Source organism: Vidua chalybeata, chromosome 1 (genome assembly GCF_026979565.1).
Source record: "Vidua chalybeata isolate OUT-0048 chromosome 1, bVidCha1 merged haplotype, whole genome shotgun sequence".
NCBI classification, from domain to species: Eukaryota; Metazoa; Chordata; class Aves; order Passeriformes; family Viduidae; genus Vidua; species Vidua chalybeata.
Genome location: NC_071530.1, coordinates 69,859,522 through 69,884,272, shown reverse-complemented (window position 1 = coordinate 69,884,272; position 24,751 = coordinate 69,859,522). Strand labels below are relative to the sequence as shown.

General features: G+C 39.5%; 1 protein-coding gene across 1 annotated transcript in view; it reads left to right on the top strand.

Annotated features, from left to right (window-relative positions):
* Positions 1-24,751, top strand: part of GMDS (GDP-mannose 4,6-dehydratase) — a 407,972-nt gene that overhangs the window by 323,391 nt on the left and 59,830 nt on the right. The window contains exons 8-9 of the mRNA XM_053950230.1: positions 1,511-1,629; positions 10,821-10,917. Of these exons, the coding sequence (XP_053806205.1) occupies positions 1,511-1,629; positions 10,821-10,917 (216 nt within the window). The remainder of the gene's footprint in view (positions 1-1,510; positions 1,630-10,820; positions 10,918-24,751) is intronic.

The window sequence follows — 24,751 nt, the reverse complement described above, 5'->3', positions numbered from 1 at the left end:
ACACATTCAAGAAGTAAAAAGGTTCAAAAGGAACATGTTAATAAAATCTTGTTAAAACTTTGGAAGATGCATAAAATAATAACTGTAAAGAAAAATGTCTTGCACCTATAGCCATTTAAGTGGAATGTATTGCCTTGCTATGCAGGACACTGATTTATTGAGAATAGAAAGGAAAAATTGAATATTTCAGGTGGTATTTACCAAGAGAATCTGAGCTATCCCAAAGCTTTTATTAATCTGATTTGCAGAGTATCCACTACCATCAAGGGACCTACTAAAGTTGTTTTCTTTAAAGCTGATGTGAAGAGGTCAATGCAAATAGCATCATGGATTACAATGTGAGAGGATGACAGTACTTTTTACCATATGGAGAGAGAGTTGATTTATTTTGTTTCCCTTTTCTGGTTATTTATGAAACAAGGATCGTGCCATACAGGTATTACCTTTTCCTCTCCAAAGGAAATTAAGTGTTTGCATCATTTTGATTGATCTAAAGTAATAATTATTCTGTACACTACAGCTCCTATGCAGTCAAACAGTCCAGTCACTAGGGCACTGCCTTGCACATCAGAAAATTGAAATGTACCTTCGGTGATATCTCAAACAAGTCAGACATGTCTTTGAATACCTCTTTTCCATCTGCTTTCCGGCTTTCATGCTGACTTAGCTGGCCAGCCCTCTGAGATGGCGCCCACCCATCATTACTTGTTTGTGGGAGAGGACTCTGTGAAAGATATTGCTGTGGGAATTAAAAGTTGGTCCCATGAATTGCAAATATGTTGGCAATCAGATGAAGTTTTGCTTCAAAAAATACTGCAAAACTTGCTGCATGAACAGTCCTCTGAAACTGATGTTAATGGTTGCATTGCTTTTCCACCAGGGTTTTCTTGTTCCTGCATCAAAACTTTCTTCTACAGTACTTTAATATTTAATGTTCAACACATATTCAGTAGGGAAACCAGATTAACTTGGTCAAATACCTTTTTACTTACTCTTAATTGAAATCTCAGCTTAGGCAAAACAAATGTGGCAGAAGAAGCAGCCAAAAGGATCCATATTTTCATGCTTCAGTATGTTTGACATCATTCTGTAGCAGACAGACAACAGCACTCTGGACTGAAACATTACAAAATTTTTATCTTTTCCCCATATCAATGTCAATTCATGCAGTGCTTTAAACAAGTGAATCCATGCTCATGAGCACTAAACCAAGTCTCAGTGTTCAAAAGTAAACATATTAAAATCCTCCCTGCAGAAACTCCTGCTGTGAAACAAATTGAAAATCAAATACAGCACTGTTTTCTGTAATAAGAAATAATTGAACTCTTTTCAGAGTTGCACTGAACTAGTTAATAGCCACTGTGTAAAGAAAGTGCTAATTTCCCCAGCTTGGGGTATGTGTGTGTACATGTAGTTATTTCCAAATCAAAAATGCAGTAATACAATATCATGTACCAAAGAGGGGCCACTTACATGTGCACTGAATCTGACTTTGTTTATCTTTCTGCAGGCCATGTGGTTGATGTTGCAAACGGATGAGCCTGAGGACTTTGTCATAGCCACTGGGGAGGTCCACAGTGTCCGTGAATTTGTGGAGAAGTCATTTAAGCACATTGGGAAAACCATTGTGTAAGTATGAGGATGAGAGAGTAGCCACAGGTTGAACATTTCTAGCCTCTCACATTTGCTGTGACAAAACAGTATTTTTTGTCTACATTCTTCTTTTTTCCCCCCCTCACTTTCTCCTTGTAACCTTTCATGCATAAATGACTGCCGCAGCAGATATGTCTAGTGTTGCCTTCTAGATCATAAGTTTAAAAGGTTCATCTGGTTTTTTTCTTTTTTATAAAAATCTTCATTCTTTGTTCTCCCTGTCTTGGGGTGGGGAAGCCCCTCCGAAGTTGTTAGTACCAGGGTGCTGGTCATCCCCTTCCTGGAAGAGGGGCTTTTCTGCCCAATTCTCTGTTTTGTGCCCCAGATCGCCACAGTCCTGCTCCCACCCTCTGTGATCTGAAGAGGAGGTGACACCTACCAGCCCTGTTCTTTTCAGGTGACAGCCCATCAGCCACTCTACACGGCTTATGTAGCAAACCGCTCCACATTCCTATCAGCTCTTCTCCTACTAAGCCGTAGAAATGTTGAGCAGTGGGTGCAGAATGTTTACAATGCATATTCCACATAGTTCGATTGAAAATACAAAATTCCTTCCCAAGGCCGTATAATAAAATCAGGATGGCTTGGTGAGCGCTTTCTGTAATTTATATTTTTATTGTTTATTATTTTTTCAATTTCCCTCCTTCTGTATCTTCTCTGGGCCCCATGCATCAACATACCAATCTCAGCTGGAAAAGGGAGAGGAAAGCCACAGGCTCTTCCATGACGCTAGCGCCAGGGCTGTTCCTCAGGCCATCAAAGTCACTTGTGCAGCTGGTGAACTTTTGACAGGGCCAATAAGTTTTACTTGGGAACAAAAACTTGACAAATTCAATAAATATGCAGAAGTGCACAGATATATACAATATTATTTGAACAGCCAGTGGGTGGCTGGGGAGGTAATAACATTTTCTCCTCAATGAGTTTTTAGTCTGGTTTCAATTTTTGGCATCAACTTCCAGAAAAAGAAATTCTGATGAGGGAGAGAGAGACCATATAAATAGTATTTCTAACCCAAAAGCTCAGTTTGGGGAATAAGCTTCTCTCCATGTTTTTCACATTTCTTGATTGCAAGATGTCCTGGTGATCACACATTGTCCCATATACCTTTAGAGTACTGAGGTTTGAGAGGCTAAAGGGGAGATAGTAGGAGCTCTAATAATTGCTTTGTCTTTCTTAATTTTTCTTCTCTTTTTATAGTTTTGTTTCTTGTGTTTATAAGCTAATTCTAACTAGTAAGAATGGATAGGACAGTGCAGCAGATTCAACTGCTCCGTATGAGTAAGAATTCTAGTGATTTTGAGAACTACCATGTCCCTGTATAATATTATTTGTCAAAGCAACAATGAATGTTTGGTGAACAACTTTTTCAATTTTTAAATTTTGATTACCTACAATTAGAGGCTGATATATAAAGCTCAGTACCTAGCTAAATGTCTTTATTTGCAGATGTTCCCCACATCACTGTTTCTTTTGATGTCACTAAATTTATCCGTTAGTTTAAAACCAAAACACCCTGATTTGGTGTTGGTCTAAGAAGTCTCAGCATTTTCCAAGAGTGACAAATCAATGTGTGTTTTTCAGAAAGCAAATGAAATCCTCAAGAAAACCTAAAGAAAATAACAAGGCCAGAAATAAAAGTGAAAGTACTTCTATTAATACCTTCTGCTATAGAGGGGATATTAAAAGATTACTTTAGCTTTAGTTATTCATAACACTCAAAACTTTGTGTCTTTTTCATTTAATTTTTTTTGCTCACATATGGCCCCATATGGTACACTGTGTATCATTTATGTTGACATTTAATGCAGCAGTATATGGATTGAGTAAGTCAGAAACTGGTCTCTCAGAAAAATTTCACAGTATAAATCCAATGTGAAGTAGAGCAGGTATTTTCTGTGTATGAAGGCACAGTTGCCTTTTTTATTACTAATCAATAATAGCAATTTGCAAAAATTGTATAAGAACTCACATGGATTTTTAGGAACATAAATTGCTTTAGAAATGAGGGCTTGGGTTTCTAGTCCCCCTAGCTCTTCTTATGTTTTTTCTTTCCTGTGAATATATTTTAATTCCTTAAGCCATTTACAGGTGATATATAAATAACTATACATATGAGGACAGAGGTGACATTTTAAGTGCTAGTAATAATTTTGTTGCTCATCATTTTGACAGTGGTGTAACTCTGACCATTTTGCATGTAGCCTGTTCAGATAAACCAGCCATTCTTTCCCCTGCTCCCAAGGCACGAATAACATTACAACACAGTACTCATCCTGTAGCCATTGCTCATCTTTGAAATTGCACTAAATGTAAAATATTCCTCAGGATTTGGGAAGTTTTGTTAAGAACCTCCATAGTTTTTTGAGGTGTCAGCCTGACCCATGCTTTTGCAGCACACACACATGGTCCTTGGCCAGCTGTCTTGTAAGCTCTGTCTGGCAACCTTTCTTTGAAAGCCCCAATGAATTTCTACTCCCACCTCCTCCAGTTTGAATATATCTCCTTCAGGGAGTAGCCTGGCAGAAAAATCCTCCCTTTTAGCCTTGTGAGACCCCACTGGTGAGTCCCATTGATCTGTTACTTTACAGTTTATGAGGCACCTAAGAACCAGAGCACCAGAGTGCAATGGCTAAACAAGTTCCCACAAGGATGGCTCCTTTCTTCATATTCCTCAAAGTTTGGTTGAGTTATCTGAGATTTCTTGGGTTTTTTTGCAGGATTGCATGTATTCTGAAATTGTTCAACCTCAAAAACTTACCTGGATTTCCAGCAGCCTTTGCCACTACTACAAGCAATGGTACAGCTTCCCAGTACTGCTGTACAACTTGCCTTTCAAAATTGGTGAAATGATGGAGTAAATGTCTAGGACAGATGTCATGGCAAACAAAAGTTGGCAGAGCTCATATCACATCTGAGAAAACTGGGAACATGTGCAGGGGCTCTTAACTACCCCTACTTTGTGCTTTGTCAAGGAAAGTTGCAAATGTAAAATCTTAGCTGTCACATCATGATACTGCAGTAGAGAACAGGAAAAAAAGAGATCCTGGCTGCCTCATCAACCAACTAAAAATATTGATTTTATTTTTTTAGGTTTTTGTCTTCCTAACAATTCACATTAACTTGTACAGCTGAAAATCCAGGACAGCCTGAAAGGTCCTTCCAAGAACATAACATAATATTCTGTCCTAGCCAGTCATTAGCACATGTCAGGACTGTCTTCTAGCCAAAACAAGAGAGAGAGAAACTTTACTACATTTTTGTAACTAATGAAATGTACAGCTGCAATGAGACTGATTCTCTCTCTGAAATGGACTGTAAAGTGTTCATGGAAGTTTATCTACCTTGGGTGGCTTTTTTCCTTTTACATTTCTTTTTCAAGGGAGAAATTTCAAGTTATATTTATATAGTCCTCTGAATCATTCAAATTCAGTCCTTTGTACTAACAGGAAAGCCTCAGAGCTACAAATATTTTTCCCCTGTAAGGATTACATTTTTTTTTCTTTTACTTTCCCTTCTGCCTATTACTAATTAAGTGGTACTTGGGGGAAACACTTCCCGCCTATAATTTGAACTACAGCAGGGTAAACGAAACAGGCAAACGCTTGTCTTGACTAATTTTCTGCCATTAATCTTATTAAATTAGAACAGGATTGCAAAGATAGCCTGAAACCACTGCAGCACTCAGAGTTCTTTGCAGACTGCTACAAAGACTCCTGTCTGCAAATGTGGAAACATTAAAAAAAAAAAAAAAAAAAAAAAAAAAAAAAAAAAAAAAAAAAAAAAAAACAAACCTGTTCAAGCTGCAGAAAGATTTATTGTGCTTTTTATTAACATAAAAATGCATACACATTTGTTACAGAAATATTCATTGCTGACAGAACCAATTCAGAAAAAAATAATATTTTACTCTAGTAATTTGGTTCTACGTACAAATTTTATCTTAACTAAATAACTAAATACTTGTTGGTCTTATAAAAGATCAGCCTAAAACAGGGAAGTTTGCAGATAAGCTAGAAGGTCTTCTGAGGTGAACTCCTGTGGCCTCTTCAGTGACAGTGAAGGTTGAACTGAGATTGAACCGAGGGAGAAGAGTTTTTCTGGTTTGTTTGTTGGGGGTTTTTTGTTTGTTTGTTTTTTTCTTTTTATCTTAAAATGGAAAGCTGGGCTACAGAAACACATGAGATCTGAAGGATTGCTGTAAGAATGGAAAGCATGTGGGACATGGAGGAGGAGCCATCAGCAGTCATCAGCAAAACAGCTGCTATTTCCAGATCTGTCTTTTGCCCACCAAACATTGCTGGCTGGCCAGTGCTGTGTGTTGTATTTAAATCAGAAAAGAAAATTAAAAGCTTTCAGATGAAGAGGAAGGGAACAGAATCTCACACAGCAACTGAAGGCATTTTGAGGAGAGGTAGTGGAAAGGAACCCAGCCATATCAGTGAAGAATGCTGGCCTGGGTGAGCCCTCACAAAGAGTCCTCACTTAGGTCTGCACCAGTTTTGTCATGATTCTCAAAGCAGAGTATATATTTCAGGGGGAATTTAACCCACCTCAACTGGAGAATTCATTATTTCAACTGAGCATGCCCTCATTACTTTCTCATCGATACAAGGTTTTATCTGCAGGCAGATGCAATAACTGTTTCAGAATTGAAATTAAGCCTTGAAGATTATAATAGTCTTAATTATCTGACTACATAAGAGTTATGAGAGTTTCTCCAATAGAAAGACTAGGTAAGAATGAAAAACGGTGTTTCATGGGATTTTCCATATATCCCACCTCTGAAATTAAATGAAAATATTTGTCACAAATTCAATTTGGAAAAATACCTGATTTCAGGTCAGTTGGACTTCTTTGTTTTTTTCCTAACCTCCACTTAAAGAAAGATTAACTTAAGTTAGAATTTTTAAAGCCATTCTGAAAGAAAGAAAGTCCATTCTGAAAATGTAAAAGCCTCTCTTTCAGATATTATTAATATAATTTTGTATCAGGCTGACACTAATGGAACTTACTTGAAACTAAAACTTTTCTTTCCATAATGCTTTGATTTTCATGGAAGCATTTCTTTGCGAAAACATTTTCTCCCCAACACCAACTTTCACAAATTGGAGTAGAGGGACAGAGTTTCAAAAGCTTTCCAATGAACTGGAAAGAAGAAAAAAAAAAAAAAAAGAAACAAAAATAGGAAGCCTAGCATGTATTTTTTTTATTGTCTTGTAATATGGGGAGTTGCAATTAAATTTTTAAAATTTGAGCTTGAAAATGATTGGACTATTGGACTAGTAAAAGAAGAAAACATTGAATAACTGATTCATCAGAGCTTTTGGGAAAAAAAAATTAATACATTCCTTTATGGTAGTATTCTTTTGATTTAAGCACCCGGTCGTGGTTAAGCAATCCCTGTATCTATGATTACTCTGATGTATCAGAGCTGCTGGCAAGGCTGGTGGTTGAGTTGGTGGCAAAGGAACATATGAAGAGTCATATTTAAAGTTTCCCTACAAAAGACTACTTGCAAAAATATATTACTGGTCTGTTATATGGTGACAGTTTTGCTATTTATAGTGTACCAGGACAAAATGAAGTGCTTTCGCGTAATTTTGTGTGTAGCAGAAAGCAGGCCACAGGTCTGAGAAACCTACACAAACAGTATATCATATTAGCTGTGGAGGAAAAGCAAAATCTTCATACAATTTTATTTTTATTTAATTTACTGTTCAGTTTCAAATGTTAAAATATTTTCTTTTGCCATTTATTTCATTATAAAGGTGATGATGATAGTTTTATTTTTCATAAAGAAACTGAGCAGCTGTAGCCTCTAGTGGTTTTGAATACTTTTCTTTAATGCTATGGTTCTGTTTCTGTGTAAAGATCAAGCAAGGAGATGAAATGCATATGCTTGTTCAGTTTATCTCTGCCTCTGTGAAAATTATCATTTTTATTTGATTTTTTCACCATCTCAAAAATTTACGTACTTTGACTTGCTTCCTCCTCAATTACAGCCAGGCCATTTGGTCCATTGCAGTGCTATTCCCACCCCTCCTCAATTATCCTGGCTCCCCTGTTTCCTTTCCTGCCCACCTCACACCCTACCAGGGGGGTACCCCAGCTTTTCATCCTCATAAAAATCTTCTATACTCTGGGAGTTTTCATTGCTTGAAGTTTGCTCTCTCACTGAACAGTTATAGGAAATGAAAAATAATTGGAACCTCCAAAAATAAAAAATTATCATAAATATGAAATTAGCCTTAAATTAAATGCAATCCATCCCACTGTAAATCCAGAGATTAAAAGCTCTTGATGGGAAGAACTTTTCAAGCAAGTAAACCTGCTCGTGCATTTGAATCTTAGTTTTATGGAAAATTGTGAGGTCACTGATAGCAGTGGAATCCACCAGAGCTGACCACTGGCTATCACCCCAAGCAATCCCAAAGCACCCAACTCCATCAGCGAAGCACTCGATGTGGAAGTGCAGATGCAAAGGGCATCAGACTTGCTTTGTTGGAAGCAGTTCTGTGGTCTCACCCATCCTTCTCCAGGTGCTGGACACAGTGGCATACAGCTGAGGCCATCAGCTGTGACAGGAAACCCATCCCTTGCTTCAGTGGGAGGGTGAAGCTGCGCAGTGTGGGGCAGTGGCCTCGCTGCAGAGGCTCATAGACAATGCAGGCTCAAGGAGCAGCGCTTTGTGCAAAGCCTGCACCAGGCCAGCAGGTGCCTGCGTGGGAGCTCTGGGCTTTGGCATCAGCTGGGCTTGAGGGGATCTACTCCCCATCTTCTAAAAACTTAGCCCAGGTCCTGATGAGCCAAACTTTCTCCAGCTGGGGATCTATTGTGTTTCCCCCAGTTTACACAAGGCTGCTTCTGTGCCTATGTGGACATCTACCCTGCAGAGCAGAAAGCTGGGTAGTCTTTGTGGCTGGAGTTAGCTGAAATAACATGCATAACATGAGGGTTCCCCATGGCCTTTCCACCATGCTCGTGTTTCAAGATAATTTGGCATGACATTTTCCAGTTAGCAATTCTGACTGCAATTTACCTATAAATTAAGGATGGTTTTGGTGGGTTTTTTTTCCTCTTGCGTTGTGGTTTGAGGGAGAGGGGAGGGGGAGTTGGTTGGCAAAATGGATGTCTTGGTCTGGGTGTCAGGCTGGCCCCCACACAGTCCCTTTTATCAGCTGTATGATGATCCCAGCTGTGAGCATCAAGGTGCCAGGAGTAATTAGAAGCGCAGCTATCAAATGTTACTTTGTTCACAATGAGAAGCACTTCTCTTTTTTTTCCCCTCCTTGTGACCTTTTCACATTACTGGGCTAAACAAAACGGGTGGAGATTTCTTCTTAAGCTATTTCTATTGTTATATAACTTTGATAGCAACATTAAGTGAGTCTTTACTGGCTCAACTGAGCCTTCTGGAGCCTTTTGGGTGTTAAATGGGGTTCTCTGCTCAGTGACCTCCAACAACAACTGACGTCTCCTGATCTAAGCGCTTCCTGTTGTTTTACTGGTGACGGTTGGTTTTCTATTAAGCTCATTTGAGTCCTGCACATTTTTACCCTCTGCCCTTTAAAGGGAGGGACTAATGTTAGTTTTGGCTTCTGAATGAAAACTTTGCAGTTCAGGCTCACAACACAGCAACTGCAGAAGAAAGAAAGAAAGAAAGAATATTTAAATTATAAATCGTCTTTGGTGTCATGGCATGCCCATTAACAGCTGACTTCACTGTCACTATTATCTGTAGGGCATTATTTCAATGTGAAATGTTCCCAGTATCAAGCATCCTACAGGCTTTATAGTCATTCAAAAGTCATGAGCTGTGCTTAAAAATTTGTGAGATTTAAGAACTTGCAACAATGCATATTTGGTATTTCCTTCTGCCTTTCAGTGTTTAAACCTTCGTGGGTACACAGAGGTCACATTTTCAGACTTTTCTCCTTAGCCCTCAGGCTAGAAACTCCAAAATGAAGGCTGAGATTGTCAAAGAATTAAATTCTTCTAGGAGCTTGAGGGGGCAGGGGAGCAAGGAGAAATCATATCTGTGACAAAATCCCAAGAGCTGGGAGAAAAATTAGTAAGTGGGAGGCTAGGGGTGCTTTTATTTCCTTGCTGGTGACTGAGGCTAAATAGCCTAAATCACAGTGTTGATTTAATTTGTACAGTTTTTACTTAAACATAAAAAAAAGAAAGCTAGAGGATTTCATCATCACATTTTTAAGCCAAGCTGCTTCAGAGCCCCATGGTATATATATACTTAAAAGCAAAACGCAAAGAGAGGATAGAATTTCAATCATAACTCTGGATTTTGTATATTCAGTGCATGAAGTTTGATGCACTGATGTACGTTCCTACACGTGTCATCTGAAGCATTTATTTGGAGTGGGAGCATTTTCCCCAGGCTTCCAGGCTGCAGCCTGACCTCCCCGAAGGCAGAGCTAGTCACCCACCAAACCATTCCACTTCTGCTGCTCCTGAAACCAGGACAGTCCCTAAGAAAATAGTTCATAGTGCAACCAGATCATATAAATTACAGCAAATTGCAGGCTGTTCAACACATATGAAACCAATTTGGACTGAGGGAGCTGGCTTTCAGCTCACAGGTAGCAAGTAGAGTTTACAATACATATATGTGGAGTACCATGTCGAGGTAGGACTGAAAACCCAAGAAGTGTTTTTGTTTTGTTTTTTCTAGTTAAGCACAAATTAAATTATGCAGCTTAATGCTATTCAAACAGAGCTTCACGTCTAAAAAATTAACAGATTAAAGAGTTCCTGAACGTATTGGCCAAAATACAAGAATTAAAAATATTTTAAGAAAACAGCTTTGAACGAATCCACAAATGAAAAACCTCACTGTCATATTTATTTACAGATACATGAGACATTCTGAAATCAGGGCATTTTATTTTCCCTTTGCATTATGTGTTTAATTTGGAAGTCCTGTATTTTAGACCTTCCACTGAATCAAAAACCAAAACAAAGACTTCAAAAGCCATTGTTACTCTATTCAAGTCTCAACTCTCCCTTTGTTCCTTTAGCTAATGAGTTTATACTGTCCTGCAGGGAGAATTGACACCAGCCTCAAGTAAATGAAAGCAGGCCAAATGTTGGTAAGATCAGAGCACTAAAGTAATTATGGGTTGATTAAATGTTTATCTTCTTTACAGGTGGGAAGGGAAGAACGAAAATGAAGTGGGACGATGCAAAGAGACTGGCAAGATTCATGTGACAGTCAATCACAAGTACTACAGGCCAACTGAAGTGGTAAGAAAATGCCCTCTCTTAGCTTTGCAAATGAATAATCCAATCACTCAGCCAATAAATTGCCGCATTTGGCCAGCAGTCTGTGAAAACGGGTTAATTGCACTCCTGCTGCCAGCTTTTAGAGCTCTAAATTAGCCTGCTTGTTGGCCCCTCACAGCCAGCTACCCGGGAAGAAACAAGGAGCAGGCGGGAGGAGCGAGTGGCTCTCTCACAGGGACGCCGCTCCTTTGGTCACCCTCCCCGAGTGGGAGAGGCGGTGGTGAGGGGGCTGAAACATCATATGGGAAACAAGACAAAGCATGAAACAGCTCCTTGTGAATGGGCATAGGATCATCTCTTCTCCAGCTGCAAGCAGGGAAAGCAGAAGAAGGAGGGCACTGATGGGCTTGATTATAAAGCAGCACCCTCTCTGTTCTCACGGTAGTGTTTCAGCTCCAGCCACTGAGTGTCCCCTGTCCAGCTCACATCTGGGTGGGTAACTGTGTGTGCTGCAAAATGCTCGTTTAAATGTGCTTGTGTGCTTTGCAGGGTCCCACTCAGCAAATGTCCATTTGCAGAACACACCTTTACTCCCAGAAATGCCTCAGTGAAATGTACCAGGGGTACTAAACCAGCAGCACATGCTGCTGGCAGGACCAAATCCCTAACCCCTGTGCTCCAATCAGTGAGAATTCTGGGAGAGGGGAAAAAAACAACAGTATTTCCAGGTCAGGCAGGATGGAGGCGATGCACAGAGATGGTACAGGATGAAGCCTGGTTTCCAGAAACAGGGAACAGTAGCCCCAATTGTGCTGTGTAGGAGTGGGTGTACCCAGGAGAGGATTTCTCCTCTCCTGGGGAAAGTGACACAAGCCCCACTGGCTGCTGACACAGCATCATCTGTCAGTGTGCCCATTCAGAAGAGCTGTGTGATTCAAGCAGGGGGGTGACAAGAGCACCTTTGTGTTGTTGACAGAGATTGCAGGGTGGGAGTAGGGGGCTGTTGTTTGGAAGTGGGCATGGGTTCTAAACTGAAATTCAGAGGGGAATAGAGACTTTCATGTTTCATTAAAAAGGGCTGGACCTGTGTATCAGAATCAAATGCTAGGAAGTCATTAAGAGCTGTCTGTCATTCTGTGCTATGGTAAGGTGTCAGGATGATAAGGAGGACAGAGACAAAAGGACTTGTGAAACAGGAAAAGGACACTTGACCCAACAAGTCTGTGCTTTGTGAGACCCACTTCCTGCTTTGTCATACCTCTTACTAGCAAGTACATATTCACTCCTCAAAATTCATGATTAGTATGTAGCTCTTAGGAAGTCCTCTCCATGTACTCAGATGTTTTCTGCTGAAATAGTGCTGCCCATGGTCTTCTTCCTTTCTGTCCCTATTGGTCTCCCTCTGGGAACACAGTTTCTGGATTTTAAATTCAGCTCATTATACTTACTGTTTTGGGACAGTGCATAAGCACACATCCCTCAGGAATACTCGGCATTTCTAGTGGCTCCATACATGAGAATAGGGAGGAATTCAAGTACAGAGTGGAATGTGGGCTTGAAATAGGACTGTATAACCACAGGAGATTGATGCTTATCTGAAATTACCTGGTTTCTCATAGGCTGTCTTCCCTTGAATGAGGGCTCTATCTCTATCTTCCAGTACCCTCATATTGCCTTGCTTTTTGTGCAATCCCGACTGGTTCCTGTGGAACCCAGGAAGGCTGTGAAACTGCCTCAAGCATGATCAAGGTAGAAGCACAAAGTGAAGTATCTTTGTCCTAAGGAGCATGCAGAGGAGCTATGAGGGAACTCCTCTATGAAGAGGTGTGATATCCTTTTTCTGTAATCAGTTTTCTTTTTAGATCATCTCAGGATGGATAAGCAGAATCATTTTCCCCTTTTTTTTTTAATTCTAATTTGATTTCCATTCCTTGTCAAAGGCAGGCAAACTACTGTTTGTTTCATTCAGGGAATCCCATCTGTGCAATTCAAAATTCTAGACCAAAATGCAATCCATCACAAGAAAGCAAGGAAGAGCAATTAAATAACTAAAATGAACTGACAGCACGTGTCCCATGCTGCCACTTGTACCAATACTGTTGAAGGCAAGAAAGCCTCAGGCTGACATTTTGGGAGAAGGCTTAGCCAGTTCAATTGACAGGAATTCTGCTGTTGAATCACAGCTGACACAGAAAATCTGATGCTCAGATTCTCATGTCTTATTTGGAAACATTTCTGTCTGTCTGTCTCTCTCAAATTTAACATGGTATTCTGGAAATTGAAAATAAACATAATTTAATCTTGTGTACAGTCAGTTCTGACAGTGCCAATACATTCATTTGAAAACACATTTGTTTTCTTCAGTTAGTGATCCCTGGGGTCAAGGCCTCCCATTGAAAAGCTTAGCTGTACTGAAGAAGAAACCTTGAAATGTGAGACAATCTTCTGGTCAAACTAAGTAGACACTTTGAATGTCTTGGCTCTAAATCTCTTCACTCTGCTTTTGACTGCTGTGGGGCCCCTTGATATTTACTGGCCTTGGGAATTGTTCCTGCTAATGCTTGTAATGCCTGTTTCTCTCCTTCCTTCCTTGTGTCTTGCCAAATGTAAACCTATCAGTATCATTTCTTTCAGCTTTTATCAAATTCCTATCAGTATATTTTCTCACCCTTTTTAAAATGTTTTTGGAGGCTAACCTGCTGCAAGGATTGGGAAAAAATTTTATTTGTTCCTTTCTTAAAATCAACAACAGGAGCTTCATGGCAAGTTCGCTTTCTATACTGAACTTGATACACTACAAAAGGTGCTTTCACTTATTTTGCAAGGTTTTTAAGCACATGGCTAGAAAAGTCATGCTTTACATTCACCTTCTGCTCTAGGCATGTAAAAATCAGTTTCCAGTACAGTCTACTCACCTGTGAAATGTAGAAATTATCTCACTAGTCTTTTCTACTTACAATCAGAATGTTCATATTATATGTAGGCAACTTAGTGTATACTTGCATTTAAATAATCTACTTGGCATTAACAAAAATTATGTTAAAATAATTTTAATTTTTTTTCAGAAGTTAAAACTGAAATGCAATAAGCAGCTTGGTGAGCTGGAAACAAGCAGCCCTGCAGCACATAATGTCGTAAGCATCAGATCTCTCAACCCCAGAAGCTGGGAAATTTTTACAGAGTTAGGGTCTGTCTTTAATTTTCTTATCTTTCAGCAGGACAATTACTATTAATTTGTATGCTTGAATTCCCCCCAAGAATTGCGCAATTGCTTCTAATTAAATTTTGCCCATTAAGGTGTTTGAATTAAAGTGCTTCTATTATTTTTGCATGGCAGAAATTAAGCTAACAGTTTTATAGGAGCTTGCTTCATTTCATTGCATTTTCCTGCAACAGTGAAGATTAACTACAGGTCTCACTGGTCTGTCTTGTCATCACAGAACTTAGAAGTATATATCTTCTCTCAGTTAGGAGTTTATGTCACTGTTTGAAGGGGGAAAATAAAAGAAGCCTTTCAACCATGTGTAGATGTTGTTTTTTTCTCCCAGTCTAATGCTCTGCCTGTGTTACAGAGAATTCTTCCCCTTTTCTCCCACCTGTTTCTGCAGTTGTCCTACAGCTTGCCTGGCGTAGGAACTGCAGGTTGAATCTGTGCATCACATTTGTTATGGGCTGGCATGGCTCTAACTCTGAGGATGTGCACATGATCAATGCAAATTTCCTTCCTTTAAGCAAGCCTGGAAACTCTGTCACAATGTGATGCTAATATTTAAGTAGTCATCTGGCCTCTTATTATTCTTCTTCAAAGGAAAAAAGGGCATGCTAACTTGCTAACTTCTTCCTTTTGTTATATGCCTTGAGGAATTTTTCTCCCAGTTCTTTCTAGCACTGATATAAATTATATATATATATATGTGTGTATATATATATGATATATATACAACTTCTCAAGTCCTATGTGTGTCACTTATACTAAATTTTGCATTTTTGCTTAACTGTGTTTGGCCTCAGTTACCCTTTTTCCTCCTCGGAATTAAGCAGGACGGCTTTAAATTTCAGTCTCTTCAGATGTTTTTTAAAAATTCAGCTCTGTGTTTCCCATGTTTCATAGAATTCCAGTAAAAATTCCTTGGGGCATATCACATTCTCCCAAAGTCAGCTTTCTTAAAGTCAAAAACATTTCTGAACTCCTCTAAGTGCTCCTGCCGTAAAGAGCATTTAGAGTCTAATGAAACCATGATCACAAACCCCTAAATGCCCCACACTTCCACTTTAGTTTTCATACAAGCTTCATTTCCTACTCTTCAGTTCAGAGCTGCCTGTGACTGTAAACTGTTCAGATATCTGCATGAGGAAACACGTGCTTCCCCTCCTCAAGGATCTTTTTGCTCATCAATGTCAATATGTGGCCTTTATTAATACTCATGAAAATGAAATGAGAGCATTCAAGGAAGAATAATCTTCAGATTATTTTCCTGTCTATTTTCCTCTAGCAGTCGGGTAAAGAAGTTGTGAACTGTCATAAAGCTGACAGTCTTATCTGTTTTCTTTCCTCCTTGTTCTGAAAATATATGTCAACATCTGAAAACTATTGCTTCTGCTGCCCTTAATTCTCCTTCAAGCTTACTTTGCTTCTGTCTTAGCCAAAATGTTTATATTGTTCCTTACTTTAATCTCAACATTATCTCTGCATTGCTTTGCCATCCTCTTCCTTTTATTTGTCCCTCCTGCTAATAAAATCTGAAGTAGATTGTTTGTTTGTTTTAGTTAAGGCCTTACATATCAGGCATTTCAGAGGTATCTCTGAAAATATACATGTCAAATTCAGCCAAGTAAAATAATGATTAGTAGTAACTTGTCTCTGTAGCATCTAAGAGGCACTTAACATATTTTAAATATTTCTCAACAAGCATATGAGAAAGGGTTTGTAAAAAAATAGCATCACTGTGTTTCTGCCTCTGAAACGAGTATGGCAGAGCAGACAGACTGCACGACTTGAGTGATATCATTAAGCAGCAGGAAAGTTGGGGGAGAGCCGATGGCACTGTGACCTGCTGTCGTTCCTAGGGGAGGCCACCGTCCTTGAACAGGTAGCTTTCTGCTTTTTTTTGTCACATTTTTGTCACATTTTTTGATTTTGTTAATTGTGTAGAGGAAAGGAAGATCATTATTGCTATCAAATTTTCCTCTCAATATATCACTAAACTGGAGAAGATTCAGCAAGCATGCCCAGTCTTGCTCTGTGTCTTTTTTAATCCTCTTAACAGACTCTTAGCAGGAGCCCTGGCTTACCTCCTTTCTAGTAGGAGCAGAGACCTACCTAGTATGTGCCCCTCCACCCCTCCCACACAAATTATGATTTTTTTGCTTCATAATTAGTTCATTACATCAGTATTGACTGGCACATCCAGTAAAGGAATCCCTCTGGACACCACTGCTCATACACTGTGCTTTACTCAGTTGCTTCTCTTTGCGTCATCCTGCTCCTCCTCTGCTGTGCCTCCAACAAAACATTTCTCTGGCAACTTCTACAGCTGGCTCTGTTGCACTTCCTCCTTCACCACTTCTTTCTTTGCTGTCATTCCTGAGGGTTTGAAACCAGCCATGTGTCATCTGTGACCTTCACATCTTCATTGATCTTCCTGAGACTCTCTGAGTCTGCTTTCCCATCCCTTAATGCCACAACCATCTGACAAGACTAGCCAGAGGAAGAGGGTGTCCTTACCTCCTGGGGTCTAGGTTGGAGTGCTTCTGCAGCTTGGGTGTTACACCCTATGTTCATCTATGAGATTAGTAGTTTTTTATTCGGAAGTGTTTCAGACTGGCTGAAAAAAATCTCTGACTGATTTTGGGCAATGCAATTTTCCATTCTGGGTGGGTAAAGAAATTGCAACCCCATGGAAAAGCTGGTGTGTAAAGATAAAGCTGTCATCCAGGCAGAAGGGTTGGCGGTTTTGATTCATTGCTCATTTTTCTAAATGCTGTTGACACATAGCAATTAGTGGCAATCTTGGATGTGACGGATCTGGGCTCAACTCTGGAAAACAGATTTTTAAATTAGACTTAGGTGACTGGAGGATTAAGGCTGAGGGAGAGGTGAATGAGAATAGAAGGCTGTCTACCTCCTTAATTAGACCCTACCTGATTCAGCCAGGCATCCAAGCAAGTGCTTCACTTCAAGGGCCTGAATAGTTAATAGGGACAGTTTCCATACTAGTAGCCAAGAGTGTGCATGGCTGCATCTTAATATGAAGGAGAGCAATTTATCTGTAATGGGAATTGAGAAGGCCCGCCCTGAGCTTGTGGGAGCTCAGGAGGTGCCAGCTGATTATTCTCGTTTGCCTGCCCCATTGTACAGTGCCTGGGAGCAGAGATGCTGAAATAGCTCAAGACACTTTCTTTAGTCAGGTTCTCTTAGGATAGCCTCACAGGCAAGAAGGAATTATACCAAGTTCATGCAGTTTGTCGTTTTAATCAACTGCTCCAGCCCATAATTCTTTTCTGCCTCCTGGCACTGGGGGGTCTTACTGCCACCTCTTCACATATTCATGTTTATTCATGCACAGAAAGTCTCTTTATCTCACCTCTTATCCCCTTGCCTCCCCCTTCTCTTGGCCTGCCATTTGGCCTCCTCCTCCCCCTTGTTATCTCTCTGTTGTCTCACCCTCATTTGGACCCTTGTTTTCTTATCACTGCCTGTCCTATGCCTGTCCCATACAAACACTCCAGCAGATGTGGTGGGAAATGCAAAGCCTCTGAAGGGAAGTCACGAGGGTGGGAGAGAGCCTGGAGCAGGCAAAAGCCATGACAGAAGTCCAGGCTCAGGCAGCACCAAGGCACATTTGTCACAACTGCTAAGTGTTCCCTCCTGACAGCAGTCTCCACCACCTACAGCCTTTTCCCCGTTTTCTTCAGACATTCAAAAGAGCCAAATTGTGCTTCAGACCATATTTTGGAGTTTCCAGTGAGAGTGGCAGAGTGGCTCAGCACAAATCTGTTCCCATCATGGTTTTCTGAAGACCTTGGTGTCAGAGGTGCTTGAGGTCACTTACACACCTGATTACTGTTCAGATTTAAAAGTGGGAGCGTGTCTGAAGATCTGTCTCACTTTCAGATGCTGTTTACTTTATTTTACAATGGGTTTTTAAAAGTCAAGCAATATGTTAACAATATTGTTCTCATTTTGACTGCATTTCCCACATCATTGTAACCTTTTCTTTTGAGCATGCTGTGCCAATTCAACCCTTGCAAAGGTTTTAGAATGGCAGCAGAGAACAGTAAATGACATGATTTATATTAAAATGGCTTTTGAAATACAGAGGATATGAGACAGAGGTAACGTTTCCTTCAACAAATCTGGAATTATGGGCTAGTCTTACCTCTAATTTCTCCAGCCTTAGTCAGAGCTTGCTTGCCTTCAGCTGCTTGTACTTTATTTTATGAGTGAGTGGGTGTACAAAGGAAGATGACAGCCCCAGAGTGTTCATGTGTTTCATCTGAGAAGCCATGAGATGGTTTTAGTGTTGGCAAACACAGTTTCTGCTGGGTTTGGGTCAGCAGAGGCCTTGACATCAGCCTTTTCAGCATGAAGTCCTCCAGTCAGGGGTTTGCTGAGGAAATAGGTGTCTCCAGCCTGGGTATGCCATGGCACCTCATATTTTTCTTCTTGAAAGATAGTACTTTAAGCCACTGATTCTCAAAATCCTGTGCCACCTCTTGCAAAATATTTATCATTGTTACTTTGGTGCTGCTGGAGACATTATGAGAGTGAGTGCAGTTGTCTCTCTGAGGGACAGTCCAGGATAGTGTGAAAGGCCCATTTGGACCGGGTTAGGAGAAATGCATAAAGGCATAGCAAGTTCTCAGGAATGAGGAGGGTGTGGGGGTTTGTTTCTGAAAGCTTTATTTATTTATTCCCCTAGAAAATGTGGGGTGTTTTAACTTCACCTCTGGGGAAAAAAATATAAAAAATATTCTGCTAACAAAAAGAAATCAAAATCATCCCTTCAGTTTTTCTAAGGAAAGTTTAATTTGGAGGGGAGGAAGGTACTTTTCTAGGGGAGTCAATACTTTTTTTTCGTTTAGTCCTAGAGGTCTTCTGTCTCCCCAAAAAAGTCAACAAGGAGTTTTTGTTCAGACTCTTTCCTGTTCTTCATCATTTGCTATTTCTCTCACAAGGGAAAATAATTGAAAGGAGGTGGAAGTTTGGAAGTGGTTGTTTAAGAAAATAAACCTTCACCTTTCCCCTCTCTCACCTTTAGAGTCATCATTTGTAAATTAACGACTTCATGGGGGAGGCATGAATAGGTGGGAACTTTGCTATTATTGCTGCTCTGTGATGATGATGATGTCGAGGAGTGCTTGTTGAGTGATGTTGAGGATCAGCTTCTGTATCTTCTTCTCTCATATTTGTATTCCAGAAAAAACTCATAGCAATGATTCGGATTGTATCAGAACTTAAAAACCTTTTGCACTGTTAATTGGTTTTTTTGTATCCTTATGTTCAAGAAGAGCTTGTATGGTTGAATAGCAGGGGAAATTGAGCCTTGTAGATATAAACAACTTTTAAAAAATGAGGGAGGGTGTGGGGGGAGAAGTGTTGTTGCTGAATAAAACCTGAGAAGAATTATCTCTGTGTCAAAAACATCTACAGTATTTGTCATGAATCAGGAAATGGTTCTTCATGACCATCTTGGATGTTCCCCAAATTGTCTGATGTCCCAGCTGGATGGGTGAAAGAGGAGACAGTAATTATCTGCAGGGCAGGAGAGACTTAAACATTAAGAGCTTTATGCCTCCGATCAGCTGGAATTTTTGCTCATTCCTCACATATAGTCTCTGAGCTCACCAAAGCAGACAATATGAAAAATATTAACCGGATTCAAGAAGACATTAGTAATAGATTAAGAGTGCATGCCTCTCTTGTGAGATTTTTTCGTTCTTGATTTTTTTTTCCTTTCAGTTAGAAAATTCTAAAGGTGAGTAGGTGAAGTCAATTTTAATAATTCACAGACGATAATACATCTATTTCTTGTTTGACAGAGCTAGTGTTTAAACTATTAACATTGTCTGGCATAAGATGAAACAGGATCAGTCACTCATCCCTTTGAAACCTCTAACCTGGCCTCATTTGAATTTCTTCCTTCCAGCTTTGCCAGTACATTTTAGTAGTCTTCATAGAGCTCTCAGCTGCCTTGTGATTTCAGAATTTATCTACCAGGTTGTGGTTAGGAGTAGAGTAAGACGGCACCATTCCTCATCACGTTTTCTGTATGCAACAAAACAGAAACCTCAGTGCTACAGATAGCCATTGAAATTCAAAACAGACCACTAAATTGCTGCACAAAAATGGGTTTTTAAATCAGATTTCCTTTTTGGAACACTGTTCTGTAATTTTTGAGATCACTCTTTACTTTTTTTTACTTCCTCCAAATTGCTGAACTGGTACTCCTTTGTACCAGTAGTAATCATGCTTTGTATTGATTAGCTGTAAGGGGAACAGTGGAATAACAGTAATGAAAACAAAAAAAATATGTTTTAAAACAGGACATCTGCCTGGTTTTTTTTACAGTGGTCTGTGACAAGTTTATGTTTATAATTCCCTACATCTCTTACTGAGTTAGTGGTTGCAGACTTCAGTTTTAAAAATTTCTGGATTGGGTAACTAGGAGTTGAATTACTTTTGTTCTTGCTTTTAATTCTGTTTGATAAAATACTATGCTTCTATCTTCTGATTTTGGAAGCAAAATCATATATTTAAGCTTCTTTAAAGCTTCTTTACAATAACAAAAACTTCTGACTAAAGTAATTGGCTGCCACTCTAGTTTTTCCTCAGATAACAGTTGTAAATTTCCAAATCTATAATCTTTGGCAGCATTTTCCTCTTAATCCAAGTTTCTGTTTCCATGTGTTGGTGGAGATTAAAAAGTGGGTTATGAAGGTGAAATTGGAAACAGAGGAAATGTGAGCTTTTAGGAAAAACTCAGGTAGGGCCAAGTTTGCTCTGTCCACTGTTTTTATAGCTATGAAACAAAGCCTACTGGGGCCTCTTCTTATACTGCAGTGTCACCACTGATCACACATTGTGACATTTGCTCCTCACTCAAAGCAATTCTTCTGTTGTGCTAATCCTATAAAATTACCGCAGTCTTTTATCCTGCATATAGTTGGCTGAAAGGGCTTGCAGAGAAGTATCCAAGGTAGTATTTAGGTGTGTTATTCCTGACCTTCCTTTCTCTGTCTCCTCCCCAGGGTGTTTACTGGTATTACCTTTGTATTTTGCATATTTGTTAGATGCCTTCTGGACGGCTTCTGGGCTTACAATAAAGGCCAAAATTAATTTTGACCTTAATTAATTTTAAAGTGAATCCCAAGAGTGAGATAGCTTAGGTATTATGAACAAAAAGTTGTCATGATTAGAATATGACTTGCCCTATAGGTAAGCCATCCACCTCTATAATAATTCAACATCTTTGTGGCATAAATAAATGCAAGGGTAAGGGGACACGAATGAAAACAAAAGCACAGGAAGGTGTGTTATTCACCACAATAGAGATCCATAGCAGTGAAGACTTACGAGCACTTGAAGAACAGCCACACGGGGTTGGAGATGGATGACAGGTGGTTTGTGTGCTGGAAAGTTCACGAGTGTTCTTATTTTTGCCTTCTAGTATTAGCAACCACAATTAATTCTGCTTTGGCTTAACTGCTGAATGGAATTAAGGAAAAAAAAATTACTTCATTAGGATCTTAAATATGGCTTTTAGAAGGATTTCTTTCTTCAGAGTAATGCCTGGTGTCTTTGATACCCTTGATAACATAACTTGCTATGACTGAGAATACCATGGATGCAAACATCTACATCCAGCAGCCATGTCAGTTGGGATATACTTTCAGAGAAAGCAGATTTTGGGGCCGTGCTTGTTGGGTGAAAAACTTCTGGGAAAAACCTTCATATGTGCAGGTACACGACAGCTTGTGTACTTTCTGCAGGTTTTGTAAGGATCAGCATTATATACCAGAGTTCATCAAATAGCCATTTTGTACATTGGCATGCAGACAACTTATGACTTAGGAGGATTTTAAGCTGGGAGGGACCATTTAGAAATGTGACAAAGTGGAGTCATTGCTTTTGGCTGGGACTACCAAGTATTGTCCTATTTATCACAGAAAGAGGAAAGGGCCTGATGAAGTGGTCGGAGGAATGTAATCAATAACTCTTTTTCCACACACCAACCAAAGAATGCCAATGGCAGCTAGAGACAAAAAGAACTAAGCACATTAGATGTGAATGCCCCCTTGGTTTGTGTACCATTTTTTCCCTTGTTGCTGACTACGTTTTTTCCTATAAAGCCTGCAAAATCTGGGTTATCCTTCAATGTCTTTTTCAACTGCCAAGAACTGAGAGAGACGCTGTTTGCAGAGCAAAACCTCAAAACCTCTAGACTGTCCTCAAACACTGGGTGATATGAAGGCTTTCTCAGGTTTCCTGTGTAACCTCTCAAAGACAGCTCAGGAGATTGGCATGCTCCAGTTGAGGTATCACACCTGTGTGTCAATTCCAAAAGCCATAAGGAGATTCTTAAGGCACAGAAATGAACTTTATATCAAATTCCTCTACAGTAAAATGTTCACTTTGGCTCAAGGTTCAAAGTGAATAAATTTCCAGTTAGAATTTTCTGCATTTCCCTTTTATTCATCACTATCAACTCACCATATTTTTATCTTCTCGAAAAATGTACCATCTAACCAATTACAGTGATCTATGTAGAAATACATCTTCAAAAAAAGCATTCTGTTGATGTAAATATTTTAAAACTTGGACTTTGGCTATTAGAGAAATTCCTGAATAATAATGAAAGGGAGAGTTAGACATCTCTGTAAGGATACCAATTTAAACTGTAATGCTAATGGGAACAGATGACTTGACAATGTGGTGGTGGAAGTAAATAGACTCATTTCTGTAAAAAGGGTGTTGACAAGCAGTGATTTTTGGGAAGCCTCCAGACAGAGTCCAGGATACTCCAGACTCTGACTTTAGGGATTTAGGCAATATTAAAGTTATTAAAAAAAAAAAAAAAAAAAAAAAAAAAGACAACTCAAGCATTTACATCAGCTGTGCCTGCAGCTTTTTTGGTTTTTTTTTTTTTTTTTTCACATACTTTTGTTCTATTAAGCATTTCCAGAAACATTGTACAGTTAAGACTAGCAGTGAGAAAAGGACTAATATCCTCTTTTGATAAACTCTTCCTGTGTTGCTGTTATGTCAAATTGAGTATATGTCAGCTTCACATTTAGGCTTCTTCAAAAGAATAGGATATGTAGGGTCTTGAGCCTGATAGACATCCCATGGACTTGAACTGAAATAATCCCATTGAGCATCATGTTGTTGAGTATAAAGTGGCCTTGAATATTCTCATGGCCTTAGGCACAGATGCAGAGATGGCTCCCTCCAAAACCAAGTTCCAGGCAGGCTGACAAAATCATTTCCTCATGTCCCATACAGTGTTTTGCTTTGGTTTGTTCACATAACCCAAATTAATTTTTATTTTGCCTAAAAAGGTGGTGCTTTGTGGAGAAGCAGCTTACAAGCATCCTGTTTTTTTGCTTCTGTTTTGCCCCCTCTGCAAAACACCCCACTGACTGCTGCTGCAAAGAAATCAGATTCTTCTTTCCGTACCCTCAGAACCCTCCTGAAAACTCTCTTGTTGCCTTCAGAAATCACTGCATACCAGTCATGTGCTGTGACTTCTTGAGCATCTTGATGACCATTGTTGTTTGTTGTTGTCTTCTCACACTGTGTCTCTACTTATTTGTGCTCCATTTCCTCTACTGTGGGCATGGGAATGCAATTTAACTTAATGATTCAGGCTGAGCAAAGGAGAAAAATCTAGTCACAACAGTGTGAAATGCTTCAGTGCAGCAGAAAAAGGGTAAATTATCTCATATAAAAGCCTATTTGTCATAGTAGCAGTATGACTTCATGTTGTTAGCTGGTTCAGTGAAGTGCAGCATGGCCTTGAATTATGAACATTTTGTACAGAAAAACCAACATTTTGGTTCTGATTTGCAGCGCAGCTAGAGCAGGAAGATCCTGGGTGATGGCAGAGGTTTTCAGACACAGGCTGTAATAATCACCATTTCTTTGTAAAGATTTTAGAGAAACATATGTGGGAAACTATTACATCTGTTAAGATTCTGCCCCATAAATGCTGACTTTCACCTACATGCAAAAGCTGAAGGAAGCATACCAAGCCTAAATCAGTGTCTGGATAACAAGACAGCTTTTCAGTGCCCTGAGACCCAAGGAGCTCGTCTCTTGCTGGAAATTCTTTGGATACCATCTTTAAATGTTTTACAGTATTTTTATTAGTACTTTCCACTCTTTGGTGGATCAATGGAAGTCTGTTCTGAAATTTTAGGCACTTCTTTCTTTGCAGTAGCATTTCAAATTAATGGTCTGCAACTGTAAACTTACATATTTGTACTGACACATTTTTTAAATATAAAGCTCTCATGTTTCTGCAGTAAAGGAAGATCCAAAGAAAATGAGAATATCTGGCACTCCAGTCTCCACTATCAGCTCATTAGCCAATTCTGCAAATTTATTCTTCATGTGGAAAAAATGTTGTGACGTAGTGGCTTGTTGGCTGTATCATACCAGTGTTACACTGGTAACTCTGTTACTATAAATTTCAAACCAGTGCATATTTTCAGCTGTTGCAAGGTATGTTCACCCAACGGGCCTGGTGGCGTACTTTAGTAACACATATTTTAGATTCAAAATGCTGGAAATGTTGTAGGCAGTAAATATGATTTCATCCAGCCCTTATATGGATTGTTTAGTACCTGACTT